This window comes from Drosophila rhopaloa, unplaced genomic scaffold, assembly GCF_018152115.1.
Source record: "Drosophila rhopaloa isolate 14029-0021.01 unplaced genomic scaffold, ASM1815211v1 contig_115, whole genome shotgun sequence".
NCBI lineage: Eukaryota > Metazoa > Arthropoda > Insecta > Diptera > Drosophilidae > Drosophila > Drosophila rhopaloa.
In genome coordinates this window covers 15,289,284-15,306,135 of record NW_025334990.1, presented here as the reverse complement: position 1 = coordinate 15,306,135, position 16,852 = coordinate 15,289,284, and the positions used below count along the sequence as shown (strand labels likewise).

General features: G+C 42.2%; 1 protein-coding gene across 1 annotated transcript; it reads right to left on the bottom strand.

Annotated features, from left to right (window-relative positions):
* Positions 1–147: 147 nt before the first annotated feature.
* Positions 148–15,991, bottom strand: LOC108049267 (D-beta-hydroxybutyrate dehydrogenase, mitochondrial). The gene is made up of 7 exons (XM_017130394.2): positions 15,677–15,991; positions 13,374–13,619; positions 2,089–2,295; positions 1,871–2,024; positions 1,541–1,797; positions 750–851; positions 148–661 (listed from the first exon to the last, which is right to left on the bottom strand). Exons 1-7 carry the CDS (start codon positions 15,698–15,700, stop codon positions 485–487), a joined length of 1,167 nt encoding a protein of 388 aa, XP_016985883.1. The 5' UTR covers positions 15,701–15,991; the 3' UTR covers positions 148–484.
* Positions 15,992–16,852: the final 861 nt, after the last annotated feature.

Below are 16,852 nucleotides of genomic sequence, written 5' to 3'. Positions count from 1 at the left end.
CAATAAAGTCTACAAATTATGCAACCATAAATTCTTTTAGTAAAAAATAGGTCTTCAAAGGTGAGTAAAAGCAGAAAATACCATGCCGTACAATGAAAACCATTTAATAATTCATTCACCCAAGTGAGAGAGAAAGATCCAGTTTGCTATTGTTTCCATTTCATTTTATTCGTCGTTATACAATTCGTTCTAGCAACTTAAGAAAATAATATTATGCAGGCGTTCGCAGACGCCTCCGTGAAAAGGAGAAATATGAGTATAATCGAGAGAAGGACGTAAATGCTCATCGACTGGCGGAGCTCAGCGAAACAGTGCTCCCGGCAACAGTTCCTTTTCGGGGTGTCCTTCACGCGCACCAAGGAGCAGGGAGATGGATTTCGGGGTAAATCATAAATGAATAACAATTTCCGAATAACAATATCAGGCCGTTTCGGTATTGGACAGTGGATGTTGGATAGTGGACAGTGGATCTGGGATGGGGCACTCAGTAGACGAACTTCTTCTGCTCGCCGTACACCGATTCGTAGAGGGAGGGAGCCAGGTGCTCGGCCAGGAAGATCTGGAGCCTCTCGTTGGCCGTCACTGGAGTGTAGCGGGCCATGGGGAAGGTCCTGGTCACGGCATCGATGAGGACGCGCAGCGTGGGCTGGATGTCGGCCGCCTGGAAATGGGTAAGCAAGTCCAAGGATTAAACTCTCGTTAGCCGCCGGACACACGTTTTGTGGGTGGCCAACTGGGTGGACTCTCACCTGGCGCGAATACTTCTCCACCGACGTCATGGCCGCCTCGTAGTAATCCTCGCCGTAGGTCTTCTTCTGTTCCGAGGAAAGCTGGTTCCACATTTGCTTGGCCTGCGGAAAATGTGACAGGGGAGGGGGAAGGAAAGCAGCCAGGTTAATGAGTTGCCCACAAACTGTTTTAGCAGTCCCCGCTGCTCGGGAATAGTTATCGTATCGTAAAAAACTAAAAGCACGACAAGGTTAATACACGTTAAGAAAACACTGAGTGGCTTGGAGTATTTAGAAAAAATTAACACGCTTAAAAGTAATGATTGTAATCAAAAGTAAGTCTTTTACTCTGATATCCTGTTCTGTTTTGGCTTTGAAAGGCCCAGTTATATGTTATTACTTAAAATATACATTTAAATTTTAAATCTTTCTCTTAATCAAATTTAAAACTCCTCTAAAAATGGTACAGTTTCTGTGATAAATAGAGCTCTCCTATAAATTCTCTTGAATGTAAATATAACAGATATAGGTTTGATATTCCTCAAAAAGTATAGTTGGGAAAATTGCTTTTAAATCTGTTTAAAATCTGTAACAACTTGTTTAACCAAAATTTTCGATAAATGCCCTTCTAATTTTAATATTTTTGAAGTAACATACGCAAATACCAATGAAATAAGTTATTTCTTTTAATTCCTATCAATTGAATACTACTAAAACTATATTTGATGACCAAATGAAGTAAAATTTCTCCCAGTGGACCCCATTAAGCTCTGCATATTAAGCGAAATGTTGCAATTAGCTCCTTTTCTCACCTGGTCCCGCAGCTCCGTTTCGTTCAGCCAGCCGTTGCCGGGGGCGAACTCTCCGGCGGCCACCACGGACACATCCACTCCGCGGGTCCTCATCTCCTGGCGCAGACAGGCGGCGAAGCAGTCGACGGCCGCCTGGGTGGCGTTCTGGATGCCCCGGACGGGAGATGGCACCCGGTTCAGGCCGGAGGTAAGGAAGACCACGCGACCATGGGCACGGCGGACCAGGGGCAGGAAGATCTGGGTGAGGCGGGCTCCACCTGCGAAGTTCAAGGGAGATGTTCAAGGACTGCAGCCCTAGTCCTGCGCACAGTGGCGCCCCCACACACTTACCCAGCAGGTTCAAGTCCAGGCTCTTCCTCAGCACGGCAAATGGAATCCACTCGAGTTCACCCAATGCAATCCAGTGGGCACAGTGCACCACAGACCACAACCCCTCGGCGCCATGGGGCAAGTGCTGCGACACATAGCGGGCAGCTTCCAAAATCTAAGGACGATGGTTGTAGACTCGGCTAAAAGTTCAGGACTCGTCATGTACCGTGTAGACTTACCGTTTTCTCCGATGTGACGTCCAGGTGCAGCAGCTTCATGCGTCCCGAGGTCTCCTCCTTGAGTATCTTGGCCTCGTCCGAATCCTCGATGGGCGTGTTGAATCCGGCGTAAACGGTGAAGCCCAGGTCGTCCAGTTTCTTGGCCAAGTACCAGGCCAGTGGGGCCTCGCAGCCGGTGATTAGCACGCCCTTGCCCGAAGCGGATACCTGAACATACAGAGTAAGTAAAGAAAATCAGTTAACAAGTTGGCTATATTTTATAAAACCAATATATACTTTAAGGTTGTAATTTTAACTTTATTATTAGTTTTATTAATGATAAATGCTTGAAGATTTCATTAGAACAATATCTTAATGAAAGGATGTATATAGATTTGTATTTGTAGAAATATTTCACAAATTGTTATAGTAGTTTTCAATATTCAGGGTGTACTTTAAGACACACAAAAAATGTGTTAGGATAAAAGATTAACTCACAATTAAATATTACTCTATTATTTTTATCATATTAGCCTTTTAATATTATATTGAGACTTTGGTCTCAGCTTCTTACTTAAGAAAGTGTATCCGAATATTTTATTGGATTGATTTGAAGATTTGGCGATTGTATTTTCTCTAATTAATATTTCTTAAATGCTCTTTTCTACGTGTAACAGACTAAGGTGAACGGGTTTCAGCTGGCTGTTCACATCTTCAGCCAATTAATGTTCAATAATTGTAATGCCAATTAGCCAACAATTGGGTCTTTATGTTTCTGTGCGGCAGAGTATCAAATTTTCCTGTCAGAAGTTTGACCTTTGGCCCCGCCGAAATGACGTCTGTGTGACGATAGGTTCGGCCACTTAAAAGTCGTGTCACAAACTGGGCTTAGACGGCCGCGTGGCAGTTGGCAACTTTGTCAACAGCGATTAAAGTTCGACCCCCCGCCCCCTCTCCACGCGGAACCGTCTGCTTTCGATTTCAAAGAGAAAGTCCGGCGTGGAACGTCTCCGGTTTGTTTATGTGGATGGATATGTGTGTGTGTGTGTGAGTGTGTTTGGAGGACTGTCACAGATATTTGTTTAAGTTCATCACGGCTTGAGACGCTGATGATGATGGAAAGTTGAAGTGGGCGAGCAGGAAGACGTGTGCTCGCTAAGACTTCCGCTTTAGACACGCGCATCGAGTCTCTTTGCTTTTATTGTGGCCTCTGGATTCTGCGGGCAGGACTAGGAACTAGGACTAGGATAACATAGGGGGGATAGTGTCATAGCCATCATGCCATTAACCAATATACATAGTTCCACGCGACTCGAGTGGTCGCCTCCAGTTTGCGTCAATCGGGTTCGAAAAGGGAGGTTGGTGGCTACTCATTGTTCGGGCTATTAAACCGTTATAAAGTGCTCGTAAAATTGTGGAAAAAAAGGAAACAGGACAAGACGGGTGTATTATTATTGGCCGTGCTGTTGACACCCATTAAGACTGGCCGACATTTTATTGTGGCCATAAGTGTTTGGCTTATCGAAATCTGTTGGCCGTTGTTTGGCGTTAATAAAAACACAAACACTCGTCGCGGGGGGAGTGCGGGGATTTGGTAGCTCTGGTTTGCCACTCCTCATACCTCCCACCAAAAATATCCTGCCCAAGTTCCCGACAAGTTATGGTCCTTCGGCTTTTACGCGAATCTACTTTAGATATAGTACGTAGTGCTGCAAACTTTGGGTCAACTTTTCCGCTAAAAATGCACGAAGCATTCCACGTCCTTAGTTTCTTCCGCTGCCACCCCAATTTATTGCGGTTCAGCATAAATTACTTTAAACTTTGCTTCAACTAAAAACAGCAACTGACTTAACGGAATTGAGCAATTAAAATCCAGCAAAAAGCTGGAATAAAAGGAAACCGGAGAAAAACCAAGCAACTAAATGTTTAGAGTCCATAAAAGTGCATTGGGGTAAACCAGAAATTGTGGCAGCATCTTCACAAGAAATCCGATAGAGCATCCAAGCACTGGCCTTCTGAAGAATAATTATTAAAGAAAGCAGAGAAGCTGTTGGATTTCTGAACTGCTAAGTCATCAAAGCAGTTCTAACTTCGCATCGCAAATATTTAATTACCCCAAGCTTAATTACTTCTCTTACTGTTGACCTTTTAAAAAAGGGGTGGCTTCTTGTGTTTCATCAGGAGTTTCACTTTTAAATGCATTTGGGAGAAATAATATGTTGAACAAATATTCAAATTCTTTTCGTAAAATTTCTCTTAAATTAACAATTCCATTAAACTCCAATGCAATCAACAAATTTAATAAACTAATCAATGGTAAGTTATAAGTTCAAAAACATATGTATGCGACAATAATTTATAAAGAAACTTTAGGCTACAGATTATATCAGAGTAAAGACGATTATTTTTAATAGACTACAATTTGTGGGCATAAGTGAATAAAGCTTTATTGGTTTTCCAATTTGGCGGATTTTTGTTCTCTTAGTTGACATAAGTAAAAAAGGGTTTAGGTGTGACGCTTACAAAATAAAATCATAGTAAAAAATAAAAAAAGTAGTTTTAAAGCAAATGGGTCCATTAACGATTATTTTTAATCCCTTAGATAAAAGAAAATACATTTCAATGTAAATATTGTTTGAACTGTGCAAAAATCAGATATTTTACCCCTAAGTACATTATCGAAATTCTTTCTCTAAATATGCAAGAAGCGTTTCTATTTTTGTGTCGTGCCATCGTGTTTGCTTAGATGGTTATTGACACATTCACTCCACTTTTAACCTTTTTTTCACCTCTGATGTGTCTCTTTAACAGCTCCTCTTGGCCATGGCTGAAGTGCGAAACAACGAGCCCGAAAAAATGAGGATATTTCGACAGTGCAGTGACTACGTGCAAGGCATGAAACAGGCGTCCCCTTGACGCAACCGCCTGCCTCTTGCCACATGCCACCTGCCACCTGCTACCTGCCACTTTGCACTCTCCACCTGCCATTTGCCAAAGCCCGACATCGCACCTCTGGGCGGTCATGTCGGCTCTGTGAGCACACCGATGGCTTGCGGTTTTTATAAAGCGATCCCGAAATAGAACCCAAGTTGCATGCACCCCGAAATAGCGCACGGCAGAAGTTTTGGGGTGGCATTCCAGCTTGTGGCAGGGTGCATGTCAGACATTCCATTTAACTGAGCACTTGGGTCGGAAATGCATGCCGCGCATTGGAAGCGAGTAAGTCAATAAGGGCTCCACCTTCCCCCCTTTCTTGCTTCACTGTACTTTAGCCATTTAAATGCATCCTTTATTGCATTTTAATTGCAGAGGCCAGTGGAAGTGGAAGATTTATACGCTGGCCAAGAGCAGCAGGTGCTATCTGCGGTTTTGGGCTCTCCATTTTACGCGCACTTTTAGCCACGAAATTGATAAATGGGAGCGGGGCACGCGATTCTGCTGCTTGCCGTGGACTCATTACCTCCGGCTTACGTACACCACGGCGTATGCGTAATATTTATATAATACTATAATGCATTATGCTGGCTAAGCAAGGGCTTCAGTGCCAGAGCGGAAGTTAATGTGTAAACTGCAGCAAGTTAGCAGCTCGAAAGGGATATAAACTCTATATTGTAGAGAATTCCCAGGTCCTATCAAATAATGTGTAAGCGGTGAAAGTGTTAGCGATACACCTTTCTCCACTTTCTCTCCCCCTCTCTCTCTTTCTGGCATGGCACGTGTTTGTGCGTGGGCGAGCTGAAAGTTATGAGTGTAAAATGTAAACAACAATAAGGAGGAGTCCGACTCATGAACCTGCCAACATGGGCCTTCATTTGCGTGAATAAATTTATGACTGTCCAGGGGTGCCATATACTCCGCTTCCTATTTCGAGGATAATGCGGAAACGTGGGTTGCGGAATGAACTACGTGAAAGTTGTGAAAATATGTTGACCGGAAGCGAACCTAGCCGAGTTTAATCAATACTCGGGTATTTATAACATGGAAATTAAGGGATTTAGAAATGGCTTGTTTTTGAATCCCATTCGTGGATGTCTCTGAAATGTCTATTATCGAAAGAAGTAAAACAAATTGTGATTCGCATATGGCGAGCGCTATAAACTAATATTTTACTTGATGTCTAAAATATTTCTTTGTCAATTCAGCTTTTTGATTAATTTGGCTTAACTAACAAATCTCATTATTATTTATTACTTTAATTCTGGCGAAGTAATTCATTTTGAGTATGGTATCTAAGCTAGGTATCTAAAGTAAAAATGTTTACAATATTAAAAATTAAATAAAAAACTTACTAATGTCAAAATGAAGGACTAATCTTATTTTCTCCAGCAGTTTAAGAAATGTTTTTCTCAAAGCTCTTATAAAATGACAAACTAATTTTGTGGCACGCAATTTTAATTTCAGCTTGACTGTTATTTCCTCAGCCCAACGTTTCCATGGAATTGAGAAACTTGGACTGTCCGGCCATAAACTGAATAAATAACCAGGAAGTAAAATAATAAAGCAGTTTTATTATTGTACTTCCTGGTTGAAATTAGTGTTCGTAATAAATAAAATGAGTATCGAAGTAAACAGATTTAGTTCGATGCTGGGAAACCATTGAACCCGTTCGGTTGCCGGACAACGAGCCGGGCTAACGTTCGCTTATCGGACCCCAACGCTGGTTTTATTATCTTATTTGTATCCCCCCTCCCCGCCACCCTCGCTGGTGCTCTATCCCCAGCGATATCCTCACAGACACATAAACCTCTCAAGAAAACGGGACACGCTTGACCGCTCGAGAGGCCCCAAATAAATCTACATAAGCGAAATGGTGCAATATCGCAGGAGGGGGAGTCAGAGTTTAAGTGAAAAATGGCAAACAAACCGCATACAAATTGTCCTCGCTGTGTCACCATTCCAGCCAGGATGCCCCCACCCACTACCCCCCTCCAGCAAGCACCCACTGCGCGGTATCCTTTGTGAACAAGGCGACGAAATGTGGCCAAAAAAAGAGAAACCAAGAAATGCGAAACAAAGAGAGGCACGCACACGCATGCACGCATATTAAATCAGTGGCTAAAAATAGACATCGAATAAAATGCGGGAAAAGAGAGAGAGAGGTAAAAGTCGAGGGGCTGGAGAGGGGGGTGGTGGTGGTGGTCCCCACAAAAATATAAATTAACTAAAAAACGACAACGTCGGTGTGCGGTGGGTAAATATAAATGACAACCAAGACAAACGGAACGCGGGAGGCGGGCGCCAAAAGTCATTGAACGTATTAAGCTGTAATAAATTAATTAACCGGAAAGTTAAAAACCATTTCTGTGTTTTGCTTTCCTGCACACTCCACCCATACACACACACACACGCGCGTTGTATCCTGATGGCGTGTGGCAGGCAGGACCTCTGCCAACTTCACGCCATCCGCAGACGACAACGTCAGCATTAAAGGCTTTTCGCATTGCGCATACCACGCGTTGTACCAAAGGAGACCTAGGCCAATTTGCAGCTTGTTTCTCTTATTCCTATCTCCGTGTGTTTGTGTGTGTGTGTGTGCGTTTTATGGGGAGAGCGGAAGCAAGTATGGGTGTGTGGGGGTGCGAGTGTGTGTGTGTGTGGCAGACAACACGCAAAGCTTTGACTTTAAGCCAAGCCAGCCATTATGGCAGCTCAGCCTGTTAGCCAACATCTGGGCGGGTGTTTAAACGAAGGATTAGGCCGCACACCCTCCCCTCTTCACCCACCCTCACCCCATCTTCAGGATGGAAATTTATCTGTATTTAAATTCCCATTGTATCCGGTCGAAAAATGATGCCCCTGGCAATGGCTGTTAATTAAAATATAGTGTAACACAAGGCTCGAGAATATAAACTAGATTGCAACAAGGATGGGCAAGGTAACGTACTATCTGGCAATTCAAATGTTATGCAATGTTAAGACAAAGGGTCAATAAAATAAAATAAATAAGGAAACAAATATTTTTGAGTAATAGAAAATCATGCCCAGTGTGTATAAAATGTGAAGATATTTATTAGCATTTTTATTTAATGAAAATGTTTCAGTTTACGTCAAATTTATTTGATACATTTTTCTAAACTTAATTGTTAACATGTTTATTGTATCTGAATATTTTTAATTTAAGAATTTTATTTAATTTAGGAAAACAAAAGGTTATGTGCTTTTGCCAATTAAATATTTTATATGGTTATTCCTGTTTTTTTTATTTAGTCACTTTTTATACAGTAATCAACCAATCAAACAATTCAGTGCTTAATATAAATATTAAAAGAAATTTTAAATAAAAGTACCATTTGGCATTGTAATAGTAATAAAAAAAAAACTAATATTTCAAGTCTACATATCTTTTGAAATGGCTGCCAATCATGTGGCAGCTTTCGCTGCAATTTACCCACATTTGGCGACCTCTGACCTTTTGGCTTCCGAAGCATGATGTGCGATGCGCGCTAGATGCACGGCTGCCTCGTCTGCAATTGGTTTTTAATTTAACTAAAGTGCGCAGCACAGCAAAGAATAAAAAGGGGGAGGGGGGGGGGGTTGGGGTCAAATGGCAATGGGCAATGGACAGGGGATAGGGGAAAAGGGGGAATCGAGGGAATGGGAGTTGTCAAGGCGATTTAATGGCGTGCAATTCTAAGAAACGCAATGCGCGTAGTCCCAGCTCGCAGCTCCCATCTGCCGTGTCCTTCATTTCCAGCCATTGTCAGGCCGGGCACGCCATTGCCATTTCTGAATGTCCTCAGTGTATTTATGTGTGTGTGCGAGAGAGTGTGCTGGTGTGCGTGTGTGAATCAACAGGCCACGCGCGACACCATAAAACCGAAACAGAAAACGGAGGAGTATATGTATCTGTTAGATACAAAGGACAACGAGGTGTGTGAGGGGGGAGGGAGGGAGAGGGAGCGAGGGGGTCGATGGGTAAAAACAAGCGAACGAAACTTCGCACATAATGAGTTTTTATGGGCTGTGTGCGAGGGAGAGCCCGCTTTTATATAGCCTTCAGTTGTCCTGTGCATTGTGGCCAGGGACCCTGGTTTCCAGCTTCCAGATCCTGCCCCATCATCATCATCATCCCCGCCATCATCATCATCATCATCTCCTAATTGCGAATGCAGTCAGTCCCGTTGACAAAACAGTTCTTTCGACATTTTTTTCTGCGTGCACAACACACAAATCAGCGTAAAATTTGTCTACGGCCAAAGTTTTATGGAGCTGTAACTGCGACAAAGTGTGCTGCAGTCGTCGGGAAACTAAGGAAGCCGTCGCTTTGGAGCAAAAACCCAGGGAGCTAAGTAGATGGTTTACTGGGTAATAAACAGTGCAGGGCACCAGGACAATGTTACAGATGCACGGGAAAACTCCTATCCTGCCAGCTGCTCTCCACACACTGAAAAAAACTATTTTAAAATCGAAAAGGTTATAATAGCTAAACAGAAAACATTTTTTATTTTCTAGAAAGATTGTGAAAGCTGCTCTCCATACACTGCAATTACTATTTCAAAATCGAATGATAATAATACCTAAAACAGCTAGAAAGCATTTTTTTTTTCTAAAATTATTGTGAAAATTTATAACTTATAAAACGTTTTCCAACTTTTTTACTGGTGGAATAAAACTTGAATGTTTTAACATTGATTACTTCTGTGTCAAAGATTTTATAAACATTCAATGCTGACTATATTTTCTTAAGGATTGTATAATCTGATCTGATTAAAAAAAGTACTTAACAAATTTGTAATCATAGAAATTTGATAAATTTTTGGAGTAGTCTATATCTCCTCCTTCAATTTTCTTCAAAGAATTTAAGTGGTTTCTTCTTGATGGTTGGAATACATTTTTGTAATATAGCTGAATAATAAACCTTTAATAATTTTTTTAAGACTTAAGTTTTAAGGGTTCAGTTTTAATACACCTATTTGATCCCTTAATGAGCTGCTGATCTTGAGAGAAATGAAAAACTTTACGGCTTTTGTTTCCGCTCAGTGCCGTTAATGCTTGGAAAACTCCAGCCATTTTCCGCCCGAGTGGCTGAATCATGACTCCGGCGTAACCGAAAACCGAGTGGATCAGCAGCGGATTCACCTGGCTCAGATGTCCAGTTCGTAACTTTCTCCACTGAAGAGTTCAAGATCCCGCACATGGAATTACATTGGAAAATGCGACTGGGGAATGGAGAACGGGGGCGTGTTGCAGTGGGCGTTGATGATGTTGAGCAACTGCTCATTAGCGTGGCTCACACGAAGCTATTAATTCAATTATTTACACTGTTTCTGGCAGCTGACAAGCCCCGCACCCATTTCCATTCCCATTCCAATTCCCATTTCCATCGCCCATCTCGTGTCTTGTTCCGGGAAACTGTTGCTCGTCGCCCGAGGAAATTTCCTCCCCCTCCTTTGGGGAAAATTGGGGTGCAGAAAAGCGGGTTGTGGACTTAATTATGCATATTAAGCTGAGTGTAATTTGCGTTGTGAAAGGGTCCCAGTGCCGAAATCGAACCAAAATAGTCTGCAGTCGGCAGTCTGCAATGCAGTTGGCCCGAAACAGCTGCAATTTAGGTAGTAGATAATAGGGGATTTATGCAACACCAGAGGGGCGTGGCATGGGCGTGGCAGAAGTGGGCGACATCGGTGAGCATTTCATTAGCTGCGCATTTACATTTCATTGCACCCAATTTGTGCTGTCGCGTCAACAGTTGCCAATTCCTTCGTCCTCGTCCTCGTCCCCAGTGAATCCCCACCCAGCGGGGAATCCCTCCCCCCGAAATGTGTGCGTGCGTGTAATTTAATTCGACGGTCGTGCCATAAAAATGAAATGCACAACGTGATGTGCAAGGACAAACAGGATGTGTCCATAGATCCACGCATTTTGCAAATAACTTTATCTACTCCGCACATGTAAATGTTAAGGCGAAGCGGAAAGCAGGCAACAAAAATCGGGTTAATAGTTGAGGCCTGGCCGGGCCGAAAAGCTAATCAAAGCCAAGGGCATTTCGTGTCGTTTCCTTTTTCTTGTTTTCGGGCCCAAAAATAGGGAGTGTGTCGCCCCTGTCGAAGGTCCTGTTGCCGTGGCTAAAAATAGATTCCAGGCTTCTTCCGCAAGGACATGCGAATTGTTGTTATGTAAATAATCCATCGAATGTTAGAAATTGAGACGTTGTGCCTTCAAAAGTATTTGAGGTTTTATTTTAAGATATTTACTGGCTTTAGAGCGGTTTCTTGCAGATTGAATGTTTAATATAAATGATTAAAAGAAAATGTAACCTAATTTGATATTTAATTAGTTTAATACTTGGCTTTATTCTGCATTATTAACTAAAGATTTCCAATAGTAAGGATTTCATAACACTGAACAGAATAAACAAAGGTTTCCCCTTTTGAAATAAATATAATAGCAATGTCAAAAATAAACACTAGTTATTTAATTGGCTCTCTACTGCATTTTGAAATAAGTTTCCTTTATAGAATTCCACTATAGGCACTCAAGTTTCCCTTTTGAAGGTCAATAATATATTTTTTATGCAGAGTATTTTATATTCGTTGAGTTAAAAGGTTTTCCCTGTTTTCATGAAAGTCACAACGTGTCCTTGGCAAATCCTTGGCACAATGAGACAGCTGAGTCCTGCCTCCTCGGCACACCACCCCTCCCCTCCCCACCCCCTTTTTCCACCAGTTACTCCAACTGCATCTGCTGCTGTTGCTGTTAATTATCCTGCCGTCGTGCTTATTACCTTAATGCCGGGTTGCGCGTCGCATTGAGTGCGCCACAAGCAGCCTGCAATTGCCCGGACAATGCCATCATGCCATCCGGCCATCCGACCGATACGGATACGATGTGGACGGGATACGTGCCACGGATGGCGGCCACAGGACTCGGCACTCTTATCCTCGTGTAATTGCCAGGCAGCAAATGGCCAATGTCAATTCTGGGGGCCCACTTCCCCACACTTCCCCACCCAAGAAAGCTAATTAAAGTGCACGCAAATTTGAATTATCTGCTGACTTTGTCGGCGCCGCAATCATTAATGTGCATTCAAGCAAATGGTGCGAAATCGAGAGATAACTTCATTCGATTTCGTGGCATTGCGTATACGCACTGTGGTAATTTAGCCAGTTAATCGTGGAGGATAAAGGCAAATAATCCCATTCAGGAAGCACATAACCTGAGGAGTATTGCGTTGGAGCTTCTTAGAAGTTAAATCAAGCAAGACGCGAGCAAACAGGATTTTAATATAGACCCCTCAAGGCCTTTAATGTTTTCAATTGAATAATGGGAAGCACTTAAGCTTAATGAAAAGGATAACTTAGTATTGGATAAATTGGGTTTTATTTGAATGGAACTTTATGCAAAGTTGGCAATGTTAAGGGAAGCACTAACAACTTGTTCAGAATATTGTATCTTCCTCAAGAATTCAAATTGATTCGTGGGAAACGTTCATAAAAAATAGTATGTACTTAAAAAGGTAAATTAAGTTTAAGTTGTTAAAGTCGTTGTCCTAAATGTAACTAATTATCAGTCCTGCAAAACCTTTCTTAACCAACGCTTGAAAAATTGGAAAGGTTTGGATGGTCTCTAACTAACTATTTATCTGAAGAGGTCTTTTTTTAAGTCATAACTTAAAATGATTACCTGCCAGGAGAAACCTTAGATACCAGAAATGTTGGTAAGGATATTAAAATGACTTACAATTTGCTAGATGGCCCCTTTCCACAGCCTTCGCTTGGAAATTTTTGTTGGTCTCAAGTGAATCAAAACCATACATTTTTCCTACTTGCGAATTTATATTCATTACCAAACCCTTTTCTTTCAGCAAGTTTTGCTTGGGTTTCCCCTTTAGACGGATTCCCCACACCCCCTCTCCACACATTTCCCCGGCTGCTTATTTATTTGTTTTCATTTTCATTTTCCCGGCTGGCTGCCAGGCAGTAAGCTCTGAAATACCAAACGCTGGCAAATCCGAAGCCAAATCCACAGTCAAGGGTTTCCTTTTGGTCTGGTTAAGCATAAGTTGACGACGTGCCTGCCGCAGGACCCTCTACGCCTGCCTCCCTTTTGGATTTTCTGCCTGGGCCCGACTATTTTTAGTGCCACTGATTTGTTTTGCCTAGTATTTGAGACCCTCCGTCGTCACTTGTGGTCTTGGCTTGGCACTTGAAGCGAGCCAAAACGGAAGAGGAACCGAGCGAGGGGCATATCTTAAAGTTACAACCGCCCGTGGCCTCTGAAACCGAAACCATATGCGGTATGGATCCCTTGTGCGGTTTTGGCCAGGATTAGGAAACGTCTGTCTGGAAATGTAGCTGTAGACTTACCTTGACGAAGTGGTAGAAGAGCACGGCTCCCACGGTGGCCAATGCGAACCAGACGAACACGGCGAAGGTGGAGATGCTGGAGATGTCCAGGGCGTGGAGCAGGTGGGAGGTCACGATGGCCGCCGCCTGGCACAACAGGAACGGCAGGGAGAGCCGCTCGAAGATGTCCCAGGGAATCTCGTGCGACTTCTGGGGCAAGGCCGAAATCGAGCCACGACGCAGCGAGGCACGACGTGAGGCACGGCGCTAATCGTGGGAAACAGATAGAACACACAATTAGTCATATACATATCGTGATTTAATTATTCATTTCATTTCAGCGCATTAACATTTCGGTTTTTGCTTTATAAATAGCCAGACAGTTTTGCTCTGCGTGGAGATGTTTGTTTTCGAGATATTTAAACAATTGCGGCACGTTGTTTGTTTGTGTTTTGATCGATAAACAAGGCGAATATGCAAATTATTGCACACACTTATTGTTTTTATTTCCAGCCAGAGAATTCTTAGATCCCAAAAAAAAGAGGTGTTTCTTATACTTGGCTTGGGTTTTCCGGAATTTAGAAAACATGTTGTAAACATTGCTTTCTCTATTAAGGCCCCCTGTGGTTTTAGTGTACCCAATTAAGGTAACTGTAATTGGCTGAATGAGCCCTGTAATGCATTTGTTATTCAACTTTTGTTTGGCAGAAATTCTTTCTAATGTTCACAGAAAGATTCTTTTGGCTGCCAAATAACAAAAGCTGATGAAAGTCTTTTGGGGATTGGAATTCATTCAATTTATTGACTCAAGACTTCCGTGTGCTTAACATTTTTAAAATCGATAATATTTCCACATGCGTGCCCTGCCCAATATTCCCCTTCAATGGGCGATGAAATGGACAGGCACATATTTGCCAACAATACATCATCGACCATTTCATTAAAGCTAACCAATTGCAACCACAGGATCCTGGACGTCCACAAGCACTTACATATGCTTGCATTTATCAGACCCTAACCCACACACATTGACATTGACGTATAGCAATTACACATGACGTGCACAATACTCTCGAAAAAGAGGGAAAGCCACTGGAAAATGGGGCAAAATGGGGCACAGTGATGGAGGAAGTGCCACCCACAACAGCCCCTTTTGGCCTTTGGCCATAAATCAACGACAGTGCGAAATAATCAAATGGTGGCATCTGCATAAATACAGAAGCCAATTGATTTATTCGGCCTGAAAATAAACCAATTCCATTTCGGTTTTGGTTTCTTGGCCTATTTTTTTTCCTCCTCGACGAAAATTGTAAAATCGACGGATCTATTTATACTACCTTGTGGGTATTAAAGGAAATCAACTATGTCATTTCGAATTGCTTTCGTCATCCGCGCGACCTTGCCACCGATTTTTGGGATTCAGTTGGCCCACAGATAAGTAATGTGACTAATTCATTCATTCTGTAAGTGCCGCAATAGTCTTACATATGGGTGAAATCCGCCTGCGACAATTTCGTGGTGATCTGTATATGCATTTGCCGGTTCAAATGTATTTATGTGAATACGCCTGACGATTTATGTACTTAATGGGGTCGCTCAGCTGCCAAGAAATCAGTATCTGGCGAATACTTATTGGCCTGTGTTTGGTTTGTCTCCAAGCTTATTTTTATTATTAATAAAGATATGGATATGTATTTTTAGATAATGCGAACGAATCAAATGGAATGGAAACTTCTCGCATTGCAAATATATTTCCTCTGGCCAAAGATAAAGATGTATCTCATTTTGAGGAATCCACTTTTATGGCAAATGTGGGGTCTGGAATGTCCATTATAGTTTCGCCTCAATGCCATGATTTCTATTTTGGAAATCGGACTATAATGAAGGTGTGTACTAAAATCATTTAGTTGCACTTTATGGCAGCCTGCTGACAGTAGAATTTTGACATGTCTCTTTTTTCGGAACACTTAAGTTTTCATTTTGCAAATTTCTAGTGGCCCGAACGTACGTTGACCCACTTGGATCGTGGCCATTAAGTGAATTTTTGTAATTAATTTGGCGGCCCGTTCCGTGCACCGCATGACTTCCTGACTGGCACTCTTTTCCCCCATTTCTACTTTACAAAAGGGTCTTCTTTTCTGCGGCCAAAATGGGCGTGGCTGAGCAAAAAGGAGCACTGTATAGCTGGAATTTGTGTATTGGCATTTCTGGGTTAAGCTAACTGGGCTAAGTGTGGCTAGGTATACACAACGTTGCGACAATAAATTTGGCCTGGGTAAACACGAGCACAAATGGCTTTTGGCCGGAGGGTAGATTTCACTTACCATATTGTTATCGAAGACCTGCATGACGGATGCTGCTGGCAGCTGGTTTCTCCAAAAATAAAAGGTTTATCGATGTGCTGGCAGGCTATTCACGGCACTCACTTTCCCAGGCGGGGAGTTCTAGTATTGCTAGTACTTCGAGTATTGCTAGTACTTCGAGTATTGCTAGTACTTCAAATAATACTAGTATTATTGGAATTTTTGGTATGTAAGGTATATGTTTCTTAGACTTTCCGTTAAGCGGTACGATTCGGGGGCCCGTGGCCTGGGCGCTCTGAGACACGACGTGGCACTAAGCGGTACGATCGAGTGCCGCTGCCTGCAACCGCCGAAAATGTTCGCTCGCCGATCTCTGCCGACGTCGGCGTCGACGTCGCTGTCGACGTCTGTTGCTGTATTTCAAAATGCTGCAGCGCAGCGGAATATTGTCGTTTTGATTTTTTAAAAATATATCTGAAGTATGTGCAGACATGCGTGTGCGAGATACATATTCCGCTATTCAGATAAATAAATATATTTAAATTTGTTGCTTCTGACTCTGCCCCACTGACGCCGCAGCATCGATGATTATTTTTCCACAACACAAAACCCACATTCGAAATACTCGACTATAGATACTTTTGTTGAGTTTCTATGAGTGAAATATATTTGCTGCTGGTACATTTGAATATTGCTTTAAAACGGCCCTACTTAAAATACACACTTTATGCGCATAATATGTATGGCAAACGACGCCTTTTTAACCCCGCGGCTTGATTTTGAATTTGGTTTTTTTATTTATATGTGACGTCACTGTTGTTGTTTACATACCCGTTTTTGTTAATTTGCAAATTGCATTTTTACTTTTTATTAGAGTACACAGCTTTCATTTTTGTTCTGTTTGTAAGCTGTATGCTGGGGGAAATTGGAAAATTGCATAAATAAACCATGGGCAAAAAGAGGGCCGGTGAATGTGGAAATTGCGGTGCCATGTGTGGGTAGTTGGGCCAAAAAATCATTCAACTTCAGCCGCGAGAAATGGCAAAATAAATGCAATAAAGGCCCATTTTCAATCTCGCTCATACAAACCTATAAAAAGGAGTAAATAAAAAAGTGTTGCACTAATGTTTACGTTCTAAAATAAAAATTTGAATGACTCAAATGAAAAATACAAAATATAATAACGAGTATATTTTC

Excerpts from the sequence above, each read along its gene's own strand:
- LOC108049267 (XM_017130394.2), bottom strand. The coding sequence starts at position 15,700 with ATGCAGGTCTTCGATAACAATATG. Across the intron at positions 13,620-15,676 it reads AGGTCTTCGATAACAATATG|CGCCGTGCCTCACGTCGTGC; the intron begins GTAAGTGAAATC and ends TCCCACGATTAG. Across the intron at positions 852-1,540 it reads AAACGGAGCTGCGGGACCAG|GCCAAGCAAATGTGGAACCA; the intron begins GTGAGAAAAGGA and ends CATTTTCCGCAG.